We start from the raw sequence: 15,494 nt of genomic DNA, 5'->3' as shown, positions 1-15,494 counted from the left end.
CATGTTGCCTTACCACCGCGCCAACCGTGCAGTCAAATTCGAAACGATTATTTTAAAGTGTACCTCTCAAAAACGGCTTTATAGATTATTTCTTTAAACTTCCTTCGGTTATCAAATAACAAGATTAAAATAATAACAAACACGGTTATACTGTTATCAGTACGACCTTTGATTAGAGAGGTCAAGGAATACTGATTGTATTCTAATTATTACTAGTTTTAACCATGGTATCCGAAACCTTTATGAATTATTATAAAAAGCCTCCCTAATCAATATATCCGTTGGTGAAAACCGCATCAAAATCTGTGTAGTAGTTTTTGAGATTGTGCCTCACAAACATACAGACATGGCGGGATAGTAGATAGATTTCTCTAAATTAAATATGGTTAGTGTAAGTTATTGTCAAAAATTATATCCTTAATATTAAAACCTTTCTTTTATTTAAGTGATTTTTTTTATGTTTTAAAATAAAATTATTTCTTTTCTACACATCTGATTTCTATTTATTTTGGATTTTCCAAAGTATTGTAATCAATAAATTAAATAAAAATAATATATAAAAAACTAACAAAAAATCAATAATACAAAATATGCATTTATTTCACAAAAATAAATCATGAAAAAAAGTGACAAAGAAAATTTGACAAACATGGTACAAAAAGAACATACAGGTTCCACCGAGATTTGAACTCGGATCGCTGGATTCAAAGTCCAGAGTGCTAACCATTACACCATGGAACCGCTTGAAATAGCGTCGCGAAATAGTGGGTCGGTTTCACTAAGACTCTTTGGGAGTGACGTCATCGGTATATTGTATTTCTATCGAATGATGATTCATACCGTAATCAAATTTAAGTGTTACGCAATAGAGTCTATATTTGTGTGAACGTATGTGAGAATGATTTTGTATGGATAGGCGATATACTACTGTTGATATCCGTTGAAATTGATAATGAATGATTGATTATAATGAAATTGAGTTCTATTAAAATTTTATTTCAATTAATTAGTTATTTAATTTTCTGTTATTTTAAATTAATAATACATTTAATACATGTACCGTTTTGATATTTAATTATGATATTAGGTAATCCAGTGAATATCCTGAATCTAATATTTTTTCATTTCTGTTTATTTATTTTTATTTTGCAAAGTGTAAATAAATAATAATTAAATAAAAAAATACAACAAAATCCGTTTCTACCTTTAGTTCATTTCAAATAAATATGTAATAATAATAATGAATAAAATCTACCAGGGCCGTACTTGGACGCGCAAATCTTCTTCAATCTCGCGGGGCGCACAATCATCGGGCCGGTCATCAATTATTCACAATACTGATTGCGTCCGAGACGCATGTGGATACCAATGAATTATATATGATGCTGACCCGGCAGGGGACGGATTTGGAACTGTATTCTTTTTGTCTAAAAATAATTGTAGAAATATGTATGTGGTTTATGATTATACCTGTTCATAAGTTGTTTATACTAAGGTTAGTCTTCGACTTATACAAATGGTTAAAGAATTTATGTGGAGCAGTGTATGATGATATTTAAATCAATAGGTGATGGAGTCAATTTTTAACTGACTTCCCAAAAAGGAGGAGTTCTTAATTCGGCCGGTATGATTTTTATTATTAGATATTTTTTTGTAATTTATTTTTCTTTGTTTTGGTTCCTTGAATAGTTATAATTGACATTTCAGTGTATTTGTTGTTAAAAATGCAATATGACATTTAATTCGTTTACTTATATGATTGTATTTGTACAAATTAGTATGTGATAAAAATGCACAATTATTTTAAAATGTTGTTTTGAGACAATTTCATCAGTACATGACACACATACAAAAACAATGTTATCAGGTTCCACCGAGATTTGAACTCGGATCGCTGGATTCAAAGTCCAGAGTGCTAACCATTACACCATGGAACCGTTTGATTTGATGTATAAAACTAGACTATACATACGAAGAATAGACTACTAATTGTTGTTTGAACAAGTGACAATAGTGAATGAATAGAACCATTGATTACTATTGTAAACAAACAATTTCCTAGTGGACAATATGTGGTTTTCTGAATAAAGTTAAAAAACCAGAATTAAAGGTTACTTACTTTAACTTCTCCCGTATACCGAACTGTATAGGTATAGGTTGCTTATGGGCAGACGTGCTCCATCGTAGGCCACATCATCACTTACCATCAGGCGAGATAGCGGCCAAACGTCGGCCCATTTAACATAAAAAAAATATAATATCAGTTGGGAATTTTTAGGACTTTGACTGCCTACAAAAATCTTTTGAAGGTAAATCCTCTGCTTGCGCCGATCACATTTGCCCCTCATAGCGTTTAATGTGTTAATCACATCATACTTCATATACCAAAATGCCGTATAAACATCGTCTAAGTAACTGTTTTTCTTTTTAATTCTTATATTCTAACATTTAGACCAGTTTTTCTTTTCAATTATGACATTCTAACATGTAGACTAGCCCTAAACATTCAAAATTCCGCCCTGTGCACAACAACGGTCCGGCTCAGCTCGTCCCTCAGTGCGTGCTAACAGGCGTTTAGCGTTCGTCTGGACCCACGGGACCGTCTCCTTCCCGCTTTACTACAAATCTAACTAGGTTTTTTGTGTAACGTAATCAAACACAGAATGGAGTTACGGGTTTTGTTCTGGCTTTGTGAATACTCGGTCTGGTGTAGGTATTGTTATTTTTTGTGTAGGAGGCCTTTTTTGGTTTTGTATGCGTTGGTTGAGCTTTGTCCAGTAGTTACAAGTAGGGTTGTAAATTAAGATTATTTTTGTCGTCTGTTTCAAGTTTGTTAAGCTGTGATGCAAAAATACAACCTATTTATTTAAGTCTGAGATTTTGTTTCAGCATAACCATCATTTGTTTCAGTTTAATTTGAAAAAAACTATCTACACAATAATACTATTTTTAACTAGATTTTATAAATATAGTCGATTAATTGAAGCCATCAAAAACTCTAACTTAAAATAGACCAAGTTAGGTACGTATTTAAATTACTGTAAAATATCAAAGTTCACATCGAAACCTTTAACTCTCAAGAGAACTAACAAGGACAGGGTAGTATTTCATCAACTGTCATAATCTAAAAATAAAAGTATACAACGAAGTTAATAAGTATTAAAAAAGGCTCGATACATCAGCCATTAGGTTAATGATCAATCGATCATGGCGTCGCAAACATTGACGGTTATAGACAAACACAGTGTTATACGGAATCGGGTGCCAGTTAATTGGATTAATTTAGGGTTCTGCGTTGAAATTGGAGTGTAAGAATAACATTGCGGAAAAATGGGGCTGGTTAAGCTCGAGAGATTAACAAATATTTTTTTCTGAAACAAACATATGTGTGTGTTTTGGTAATGAATCATTTAAAATGTGGTGACAAAGCAGCAACGTAATTAGGTTCTTGAGTATTGCAAAACACTTTACCTTTACTGGAAGTCATAGGAGCCATTGGTGTAGGTATATGTTTCACAGCAGCTGCGGACTAGACAGCGGAACTCCGGCTTGAAGAATAGGAGTAGTAAACGGGGTTGTTTTTAGTCAGTAACAGTTTAACACTCCCTCTCGCCTCGTCCAAGGTGGGAGAAGCATTTGGATGATTTTACCTATCAAAAAATAAAAATGTTATACAGCAGATACACTCACCGTATATTTGATGTGACCCAAATGGTCTGAGTGGTCCATAATTTTTTCCAAACTATACTATACATATTGTTTGACGGTATTTTTTAATGCCTTTCTCTTAATCAAAACAAGAATTTTGCTTATCTTAATCTTTATTCAAGCCCCTGTCTTTTTAATAAGAATAATGATTATATTAATCCTTACTTTAAATACTTCCATGTCTTCCGTGTAACTTTAGAAGCGTTTCTAAAAAGCCTATCCCCTCGCGTCAAAACGATACCGGAATAGAATTAAGATCAACAACATCTTGAGTTATATTTACATAATTATTTATACAAGCTTTATATTTACGTCATATTGATTTTTTATGTAAGTAATATCTTTGCTTTTGTTAGAAAATATTCATCAATTGAAATATTTACGGTATATTGGCCGCACCCTTATGCTCTGTTTGACTCTGGTCCTACATAAGTGATTATGAGCGCTTGTCTAGTCTAGGCACACCGATGTTCCTGGATTGATTATCGATTATAAAAATACGTGTTCGTGTATAGGTGTGTGTTGTTAAATTCCCGTCACTGTTTTGTTTTAACTCAATCTGTACTGGTAACTGATTATTCGAAATACAATATAGTATCCTTCAATTACATAAAGCTTAAGATACAACATGCCTGATGAGAACTGAGTGTTAGGTGTAGTGTAAATGCCTAACCCTTTAAGAAATATAAGGCGTGTGTTATGTGTATTGTATTCAGTTTTTGTAGATTTTGCCAATTATTTAGGGAATCCCACAAATAATTCCTCATCATTTAGTTATTTTAGAGATTGACGTGTAAAAATGACACCTGGTAATCAATTTTTAAAAATAAATACCATATATCATTAATTGTTATATGTCAGTTGTGGAAGAGGGTGTAAATAATACAAAATATTAATACATCATCATATTTATTGAAGTGACAGTTACTTATAATTATAACTGGTAAATTACGACCGTAGGATTGCACGTATTTCTTTGGGATCGTTAACGTAACTAGTTTAAATGTTTCTATACAATATTTACAATGAGTTTATTTATTACATTACATTTAATAACATACAATTTTTATTTTAAAAATTTTGACGAGAAGTTTTTTTTTAAATACAATTTTTTAAATAATTTATTTACAATTACGTATAGCAACTTATGGATTTGCTTGAAGTGAAGTCTGTGAAAGGAATTGAAGAAGAGTGACGATACTATGTTTATATAAATCATCAACATTCTAATTAAAATATGGAATGCTAGACTGTCTTTTTATATTTTGTATTTTTATATGAAAAATCTGGAATGCAGACGAATGGAATCTACTTCTGGAATTTTTAATATATTTTGTTCTGAACAAAAACAGCAGCAAAAGTATAATTACAAATACAATGAATTAAATCTAAGTGCTTTTACAAAAGATTACAGCCATAAAAATAGACAACATTTTTTGTACATTTTTAAACTAATTCTTAACTATAATCAGCTAAATATTTTACATAATTCGATTTCATTTAGATATAATAATATAGTAAATGAATATAGTATTGATATGCGAGTATTTTTCTATTTTAAAATTCTATTCTAATGAAATTATTTCGACTATTATTAATATGACACATAATTATTTTATATGACACGAATTATTATTAATATTGGGTAATGTACTTTGGTATAATGTTTTGATTATTAATCTATTGCAGTTGCCATAATATTTTATACTATTATTCCAATTTAAGATTGGACTATTATAACATATTTGTAGAGATGCTGAAAGTGGTGGTAATGTTAATACATTGACTAATTTCTATTTTTTTTTTTAAGAAAATAACACGGAATGATGTCAATAAACAACAATTATAAAAATAGGATAAACATAAGCGTTCCTAAATAAAGTCCGTTCTTAAAATTAAATTGTTCATGTCTAAATAGTAATTGGAAAAAAACATTTTGGAATGATTCCATCAGTCCATTAAATATATTTTGTGACTTTACAATTAGGTGCCTCAAAAATTACTATTTTTAATTAATTTATAAACATTTGTGCTCTTTGGATTTTGCCCGCTAAAGTAATTGCTTGTGTTGCAGTTTTTTTTTAATATTGAGTATTTTTTTTTCAGAAATATTTTCATAGATACATAATTTTTCTCTCCATTTATAATTATTACGTAAGATTGATTACATTTTACATTAATGCAACACAAACAATATTTACATTTATTTAAACACTTTATTCTGTAGTTTACTTTGAGATCAAAAAACTCACAATTACAAAGCGTTTATATTTTTTTTTATTATAATAATTTGATTATAACTACTTATTAGAGCTGCGGTAACAATAAAATGTATTTATTTGTATACTATATGTTGGTTTCCTATTCAATATTTTACACTGCTCCGTATAGCGATGTGGAATGGATTAGTTCAAATTAATAAACCTCTTTGTAGTCAAATAAAAATATTTACCCACGACATTTGACCAAGACTGTGTTTAAAATAATTTAGGTGATATTCTTAAAACAAAACACTATTGCAACACACTGTACCGTGAGCTCATCATTGAGTATTTAAAAAAAAAAGGAATAAAAATAACAACAAAAACATATTTATCACGTTTTGTAAACATAAATTCTATATAAAATAAACCAAAACATTTTTTTATTTATAATTTTGAACTTTAAACTTTAAAATAACTTACGACCATTAATACGGAAACCGAGTACGTCCCTGTACAATAAACCGAACGATTCGCACACGACGAAGCGAGCGAGACATTTACTCATTACGTAACGACATGCTCACGACACGACATCGTGTGCGAAACTAATTTTGTTTAGAAAAAAAAAGATCATTGTTTTTATAGTCAAATTACTTTTTAAACTGGTCACTGCCACATCGCTCTATCACGTTCTACTCCATCATCAAGCCTTAACGCCAGCCAGTTGGCGCGAAGGCTGTTGAGGTTCAGGATGGTAGTGGCTGCAGAGGAGGCACTGCGGTGCTCATGTGTGCTCTGAAGTCAGGGTGCTGACGCAGGTCTGGGTGGGGAGGACGGAGATCTGTTGGAAGAAAGAGGTTGAATAAGTTATTCTGTTTTGAAGTGTCAGTAAACATGAAAACATGAATATCCCGTTACAGTCCTGTTCTCTAGGTCTTATTTACTTAATAGGGCTTGCTGTAATCTTCATGCTTGGCAGGAGAGCTGCGAGTCACAGTTTAGAGTAGTATTACTACCCGGTGTCTCGTAGTCAAACATGTAAGCTTTTAATAGACTCTTACGATACTGTATTATATCTAAGAATGGGAATACTGCTCCGCCTTAACCACGTGGCTTTTACAAAATCAATTTTATTTTAATTGAACAGTGGGCTTAGTACGAGTTTGTTTTACGTTTAACGAAATCGAAACGAGAGCGCGTTCGGCGCTCTGATTGGTTGGTTCATTCGAGCCAGCCAATCAGAACGCCGAACGCGTTCTCGTTTCGTTTTCGTTCAACGTAAAGCTAACTCGTACTAAGAGAGATCACCAAATCAAATCTCACCTATTCGATGGTCAGGCACAGCATGCATTTCAGTGGGATGCATGCCATGCACATCAGTGTGGGGCTGCATATGCGGCGGCTGAGGGGGTCTCAGATCAGCATGCTGTGTCTCCTTATGTCTCCTCAGATCCACCTTCCTCTGAAAGGCCCGTCCACACAGCTCACAGGCAAATGGCTTGAACCCAGTGTGCTTGCGGGAGTGGGTGATCAGGTTCGAGCTTTGACTGAAGGCCTTGCCACAAACTTGGCATTTGTGGGGTTTCTCACCTGTTGACAATGGAAAATAGATTTTAGGTTTATTATGGTATAAGCTGGGAAACGAGGTATCATCTGATGGTAAGCAATCGGCGCCGCTCATGGACATCCGAAATACGTTACAAAAGCGAAATTACGAAAGGCGTTATAAGTGCGTAGCCGGCCTTTTGGGGTTAGGAATTTAAAGTTATTGGGGAATCGGGGATTGGGAAGAATGAGAAGAGGGGGTAATTGGGCCTCCGGTAACCTCACACAACTAAACACAAACAACTCTGCTATTTATATAGCAGACTTGTTTGTGTTAAACAACTCTGCTATTTATATAGCAGAGTTGTTTGTGTTTCGTTGTGTGAGACTCATAGAGAAATTCTACGGCGTATTTCATTTATCATAAGTGAAGTGTTACAGGGTAAGAAAATACACATTTATAACAAACCTATGTAATATATTACTACATAACCATAAGTTTCTGTTAACATTACAAAAAATATATTTGATCCGTGTAATCGAGGAGTATTGCCGATGGTAATCCGCACCACATCCCCGCTATCGATCCGCTGTGACGCGCGACCCTGCAATACCGATAGGGTTGCCGATATCTACAGATCAACAGCGTTTCGCCGAGTTTTTGTTTACAAAAGTCCTATGTATCTCTCTTTCTCTCATAGTTGTTTATTTACTAGAATAATGTAGAAAATATGTAAGGCATATGTATAAGTTGTTATGGCTTTAAAATGTATCAGAGAGATTTGAAAAGAGTAACGATGGAGTTTCTTGCTCGTTCTTTTCTATTCGATGCTACACTTTGGAACGAGCAACTAGCTTCACTGACGGACAAACAGACTGACGAACAATTCAATTTCACGTTTCAAAGGTGCCTAATTGAGGACTTTGACTTTGAAATATGATAGAAAGCTAAATATGTTAAACAATTTTATTATAAAAATTAAATTATGCACTCTTTGTTTGTCTTCCTTGCGTTTCACATTAGTGGTTAGAGATTATGAACTACTTACACAAGGTATTGAATTTAAAATTCCTTAATCGGTTCTTTTAGCAAAATATAGAGATTAATTTAGATCATAGCAGGTATAGAGCTGACACACGACACTGAACTAATTAAACTTAAGCACAACACATAAAACCTCACAAAAAATATCTTAATACATACTTAAACCGTGTGCCAACCCTACCCATACCGTGTTAATAAACCTTTGCGGAATCTGTTCGCAGTTTTCTCTCTCCGTATTACATATACGATTTATAGAGAGGCAACCCTATACGTATATGTATGTAGGGCTGCCCCTATTTATACAGACAGACTACGAATATACGTAAAAGAGAAAATCCGTGGAATCTCGACGTTCTGCTTTTATTGAAAAGATAGTGTAATATGATACTACTATATGTATATGTGTTAGTTATATCTATTAATGTTTCCTTCTCTTTCTGACTTATGGAGGTTTAGTGGGTGTGAATGAGAGGTGTGTAGCTTTAAGTTGGTGTAGAAAAGGATTTGTAATGGAATTAGTGAGTTCTAAGGATTTTATGGATCTTTTTAGGTAGGAGTTGTTACTGATTCGGTGGCTCTTAGGTTGACTGAATAAGGTTCAATTCTCTGAAATAAGGCTTGGTGTCAGTCCCCTATTATAATAACTATATGACATTCAAATCTAAAAGGTATATTACTGATTTTGTTTACCTATAAATCAGAAAATAAGCAGTCCCTTTCGAAATTCAGCTTCTACGATATACCTCAATCGACTACCTCTCTACGGGGTCTTGAGTTTGATTCCCAGGTCGGGCAAAGTATTACTGGACTTTTTTCGGTTGTTCGTCAATTTCTCATATGGGAATTATAACACAAATGGTGAAAGATTGACTCTCTATTATATGGGACTTATAACACAAATGGTGAAGAGTCGGCGTATTGGATAGTGGCATTACGTGTCGTAATGTGCACCTCTGCGTACCCCTTCAGGGATAAAAGGTGTAACGTTGCAATACCGATGATACAGCAAGATACACATAGTTATATGTCCTATATTTTCTTATATCATAGAAAATATCGTATAAGACACACGTAGGCGTAATCTGTGCGCAGTCCGTTTCATATTACGCATTCTTATCACACTGTACAGTTCACTATTTTAGCTGGCGAGGGAAATTGTTGTTTCTATTCTTAAGTCTTTATTTATATATGTATTTTCTTGGTTTAGACGTAAGTATTGAGATTGTGTTTGGTTATAAGGTTATTAATTGAATACTTCATTTGATATAGAGATCAGATTGGTGATACTAAATTTAAAGTACATTTAACCAACGAGCATGTGAAAAGACTGATGACTGTTGATGAAGTGAAAAAATAATTTAAGATTCGTAGTAATTGGCGTTCCATTGTCTCTGTATTCCCTTATGGGAGACAGGCGTGACGTTATGTATGTAGGTATCTATATATATGTTCATTTGATTGTATTTGATCTAAAGTCTTATTCAATTTTATACTGGTAGTTCTTTTAAAAACATGTATGGCTACAATCCCTTCATATAGATGTGTATAATGTAGGTACGTACTTATATGTGTATCTAGGTATGTGTACTAAAAGTCTAAATAAGTTCAGTATTTAGAACATTTTCAATCATTTGGTTTATTTGCTTGTGAGACTGAGCACAAGGTTTCGTCTTCAATTCACAGTTCAAGTGTTTACATTATAACAGATGTGTATATCTCCGTCTACATCTTCAGCAAATAACCGTCTACTTATAGGGTGTTTCTATATATTTTCTAAGGACTTTAAGCCTAGACCCAAAACCACTTAAGACTAAAGTATTAAAACTCTATCACATTATCTCGAGTCCTACGAGAAAGGAATTTAATATTGCTTTTGTTGATCTCAGCTTTTGTTTGGCGAAATACCCTCCGAGGGATTGTTAGGAATTATGTATTGTAAGTACAGATATATACTATGACATAGTATAAAGAAAATATTCAGAAGTTTAGTGCGGAATGAGTTGGTTAGGTTCTGATTTTTTTGCCTATACACATATTAGTACTTATTGTAGACTGACAGTTCGACGCCATGTTGTTTTGTGATAAATCATAGATTAAAAATTGCAATGATGACATCTTAGGAGTTTATTTCTGAGAAAACTCGATGCATATGTATAGGTGTCTTCTTCATCAACATAAATAGGTATATAGAGATAATCCATTCTCAGAAACGACTGAGCCAATAATGGATCTATTTAATTCACTTCGAGATGATTCAACATGTGGGAGTGTTTGTCTCTTGCAAGTATTCACATTCTGCAGCTCACAAAGGCATATTATTTTCAAAGAATCTAATTGGTAGGTACATAAAGACTGAATCATAAGTGGGAGTGCGAATAAATTGGCATGAAGCTGTATAAACACGTACATAGAACGCAATAAGCCGCGTCACGTGACAATCTATGTGCACAACAGGAAAATGTGACCACACCTTTATTACTAGCAAATCACGGCACGGCATTGATACCTAACTACTACCGAAAAAGGGCCAGTCCGTCAATCAAGGGTGCTACAGAGAGGCGACTTCATTAGTGCGAGCGGGAGGCCTGGTCGTCTCACTCCGGCAGCTATGTCGCGACGGCAGAGCAATTTATAACCGTCGTGCCATTGGGCCGTGATTGCGGCGGCTCCACCCCGCGTCGCGTAGCAACGGGAGGGGGCCCCCCACTCCTCCATTCCCCCCCACCGACCCTTTCCATCGCAATTTTCCTTTGAATTGGAAATCAGAGTAGCGGGGCCACCTCGTTAGTCTCTCCATCTTCACGATACTCTACAGATTTTTACCGTGGAAGATGTTTCCTTTGTGCCGTTCGCAAATTGTGATGTTTTGGTATTCAGCCCCTTTTCAACTACCTATACGCAGCGTGAATAAATTTGTGGGGGCATAAATTGTCGGGCATTAAGTTCCGAGTTCCACTCTTGATTGTGTGATGTAGTCGTAATCGAGTTCTGTTGGTATTTCATGTTTAAAGTACCTGTAAAGATGTTTTTGGAACTATATCATTAAAGGTCACACATTTAAACACAATACTCCATTATTTTTAAACTAATTTCAGTTTAAACCGACTTCAAATTTCAAAACAGCACCACTACACGTTTAAAACCACCCATCCTCCATTAAACATCCCTTAAAAACTCCTCACAACCCAAGTTAACACGAACTTATTACGAGTCATAAGTTCTTAACACGCAAGTTTTACCGGAGTGCGTAAAATCTTCCCTGGGACAGTAATGAGTGCGTAATTACACGCCATACGGCGGTAAGGGTGCGTCTCAAGCCTTAATTGTTCGCGAACGTCTCAAGGGGAGAATGAATGAATTCAAGATCTCTGAATTATTGATTTTGTGTTGAAGTTTGGATTGATTGTTGGTGAATGGTTGTTGGGTATAATGGGGTGACTAGAGGTATAAGTGTAGGTAAATATTTCAATAATATAATTTATTAACAAGTATTCGGTATTTTTCTCAACAACTATAAAGTGGATATTATTTTAATTGCGATTTTGACTCGATGATATTGTGTTTCGACTCGGAGCTGCGGACTGTCTAGCGGGTACCGGCTCGAAAAGTAAGAATAGGAATAGGGTAAGTTTTTAGTCAGCGTCTGACACTCGTTGTCTCACCTTGTCCAAGATGGTGGAAGACATTGCATGATTTTCTACTTAAAAAAGAAAGATATGTGTTGTATTTATATCAAACCTCAATTTATTAGGAATGGTTTAAAAACCTGAAGTATTACCTACAACGTGTTTGAGTACGGTATGTACAAAGTACTTCATCTACGACTTGAAAAAAAAACTCATTAATTAATAAAGCCTTTTACATCTCTACTCTTCCTTATGACGATGACTTCATATAAAGCAAAAAATCGACTTCCAACTACAAAATTCATTTGATACATCATAAAAACTTTCATTTAAGCATTTTATGGAACATTTTACTTTTGTAAGGCTCTCAGAAGTTATGGATGATAAACTAGAAATAGTAGACGTAACGATCTTAGACGATGTTCACAGATTTTTACAACAGTCGTTATGTTTATGATTGTAGGGTGTATTTTTGCGTAACTTTTCGTTTTTGATGTCATTTTGCAGCTTGTCTTATAGAAGTGTTGATAGTCATTATAGTCAATAAGATAAAACACAAAACGGTTGGTCTCATTATTAAAATAAAATGAAATACGTTATAGAAAGAGAATGGCAGTTCTTTTTTTAAGATTTTAAAAATGGAATACATAACATTTTATTTTAAAATGTTTTAAAATATGAACATTACTAAGCACAGTGTGCAAAACATAAAAAATACGTGGACAAAAATTTTAAACCGAAATCTTTCCATAAATTTTAACCCCCAACCACCAGGTTTCTTTCAAATCACGTTCAGTGTGATCAATAAAAATAAAATATATAAATAATTGAGTACTAAAAACGTATGAGCTTGCAATAGACGCGTTAAGTATTAAGTTCCCAGGTTGTGATTGAACGCAACCCGGGTAGCGATAACCGTAAATCCCGGGTATACGGATCTTGAACCGGGATACAGGGATGTAGTCGAAAATTCGAAAAATGTGTAAAAAAGAATAGGGTAATATGAATACAGTCAAACAAAATATTTTTATTTTAACGTAAATCTTATTTAAGGTCGTGTGTTTAATAATAAAAACTAGTTTTTAGAAAAACACCATAGCTATTAGCGACACAAAAAAGCCAAACCAAATCTCCTAAAAAATAACACATGCCTTTTGCACCCTTATAACTAAATCACACGCTCACCCCAAGCCATAATTAAATAAAACCAATTGCAAAAAAAGACAGCAGATCTCAGAAAATCACAAGGACATAATCGTATAACGGGATTCGCAGTAAAACAGGACAATACAATTAAAATGATTGCAAATGCGTCCCTGGCAAGGCTCATCTGCACAGTATCGCCTGGATTTTTATGGGGACGTACTTCAGTTGGTCGTGAATTAAATATACGATGGTACAAACTTAAAGTGCTTCCTTGAGTGAGATTTTACGAAATATTGCGCTGTGCTGTGGTAGATAGGATGAATTTTTGGTGGCGGGATTTTTAGGGGAGAGGTGGATGGAAACATTGTTGGGTGCAGTTATGGAAATTGTATTTTAATCAATAGTAATTATGGTATCTACTCTAGGTCCCTTTTTGCCGTAGACAAAATACATGCGCTGTCAAATTTTTGTTGTACCTATTTGTCATTGTTTTGTTTTTATATTTTGCGTGTGAAATATAGTTTTTTCTGTCTTGGTTAATAATAAAAATTAAATGTGATTCTGATATACCTATTCTGTTACCTTAATTTCGTAATTTAAATGGCGTGCCTTTTTAATTACAGTAAAATTCTAACTTAAGTGTTTTTTCAACGATATACTAAGAACGCACTTGTGTGCAAGAAAAAGGTCTTAAATGGAATAATTACTTTGCTCTGCTTTACAAAATCACTAGTCTTACGTCTTACATAGGAACCAAACTAATTCCAAAACCAAGTGACTCCCCTCTGAAACGGGGCACATGCCAAGAAAACCCGTAACAGTAACTTAAGAGACTACTTGTTCTATCTTAATAATTCAACGACTTATAAAAAACTGAGCAAATTGAGGGTAGAGGAGGGGGGGGAGCTCGTGAATTCACCTTGCATTTACATTCTCATTGATTATTCACCACGCCTTCCTGTGTAGACACGCGGGACACAGTGTCGATGTACAAATAAATTATGTTCACCTCTGTGTTAAATATTGACGGTGTTGGAAAACGTCAATCTATGAAACGAAATCGTAAAATGAGTTTGGACAAAAAGTCAAGATAATAAAATCTGTTTGTATATAGTCTTTTATAGTTAAAATGACAGCCACCATATCCTAAAACAGTCATACGCGCAGCAAAGCGATACGAGTATAATCTACCATTGAATTGATACCAGACTGAAAATTTCTTTCTATTGCTTTCTATACCTAGCCAAGACAAACCTATTTATTAATAAAATGTACAATACATTTAAAGAAATGTCTTAAAACAAATATCCAAATCAAATCACCAAAACACACAATAGGACAGATGACACACAATCTTACAAGATAAAGGAAACATGACCAAAGAACTAACACAGTGTCTCAGTTGGAAAACACGGCTAAGTCAGTTTGTGTTACCTAGAAGCACAAGCTGCACTTACTGAAACCAGGTGCAGGATTAAAAGTACAGGCTTTAAGGAAACTAGCCAAGAGAGAGCGTGGTTTGACACGGTGATAAATTTTGCCTCTGTGTACATTGTGCCATGGGTTAAAGGGAGAAACGTCGCTAGATGGAATTAAATGGAGTGTTAGTTTGAAGTAATTGTTGTCTAGTAAAGTCTATATGTATTTGTGGATATTTGAAAGACAATAAATGAATGGCTATATCTATGAAATTAAGCCAAAATGTTAAGTTAAGTACAATATACAAACCTAATCTGTTTTTTCCTTTGTAACATGCCATTTTTATTGCCAATTTTCATGCACAAATCGATATAAGATATTATTAAGGATGTCACAATCGATAAGTCTTGTGATAATAAATGCTCGTCCGGTATAGACCAGACAAGCAAGTTATAAGGTAGACTAATGACTACTACAATGCTACGGTTTCACGAAATCTAGCAAAACTCTTATAAATACTTGAACAGAGTTAAAAGCAAATATAAAAAGGGCAGACTAGAAAATATCAAAGCTAGACAAGTAAATACAGTTTTAATCCAGACTCCAGCATACAAGAAAGGTCCTTTCAAAAACAGGGGCACGATTCAGAAACAACAATCACAAAACAACGTGACTCCAAAAAATACTGTTGGAACATTCAGTTCTTGCTGATACAAGCTTTTCTATATACGTGTATATAACGTTATATCTCAACAAATCCACACGGGTTGAGATGCCGGCGTGATTACCGAGGTCGGTAGT

At 34.1% G+C, this 15,494-nt stretch overlaps 1 protein-coding gene and 2 non-coding genes across 3 annotated transcripts in view; all 3 read right to left on the bottom strand.

Annotated features, from left to right (window-relative positions):
• Positions 1-669: 669 nt before the first annotated feature.
• Positions 670-741, bottom strand: Trnaq-uug (transfer RNA glutamine (anticodon UUG)). The gene has a single exon. It is a non-coding gene; the product is annotated as a tRNA-Gln (tRNA).
• A 1,124-nt stretch (positions 742-1,865) lies between these two features.
• Positions 1,866-1,937, bottom strand: Trnaq-uug (transfer RNA glutamine (anticodon UUG)). The gene has a single exon. It is a non-coding gene; the product is annotated as a tRNA-Gln (tRNA).
• Positions 1,938-4,600: 2,663 nt separating this feature from the next.
• Positions 4,601-15,494, bottom strand: part of LOC118273621 (zinc finger protein 629) — a 58,380-nt gene continuing 47,486 nt past the window's right edge. The window contains exons 5-6 of the mRNA XM_035590676.2: positions 7,236-7,502; positions 4,601-6,753 (exon numbers count right to left, since the gene is read on the bottom strand). Coding sequence (XP_035446569.1) covers positions 6,659-6,753; positions 7,236-7,502 — 362 coding nt within the window. The 3' untranslated portion in view covers positions 4,601-6,658. The remainder of the gene's footprint in view (positions 6,754-7,235; positions 7,503-15,494) is intronic.

This window comes from Spodoptera frugiperda, chromosome 1, assembly GCF_023101765.2.
Source record: "Spodoptera frugiperda isolate SF20-4 chromosome 1, AGI-APGP_CSIRO_Sfru_2.0, whole genome shotgun sequence".
NCBI classification, from domain to species: domain Eukaryota; kingdom Metazoa; phylum Arthropoda; class Insecta; order Lepidoptera; family Noctuidae; genus Spodoptera; species Spodoptera frugiperda.
This window is presented reverse-complemented; position numbering and strand designations above follow the sequence as displayed.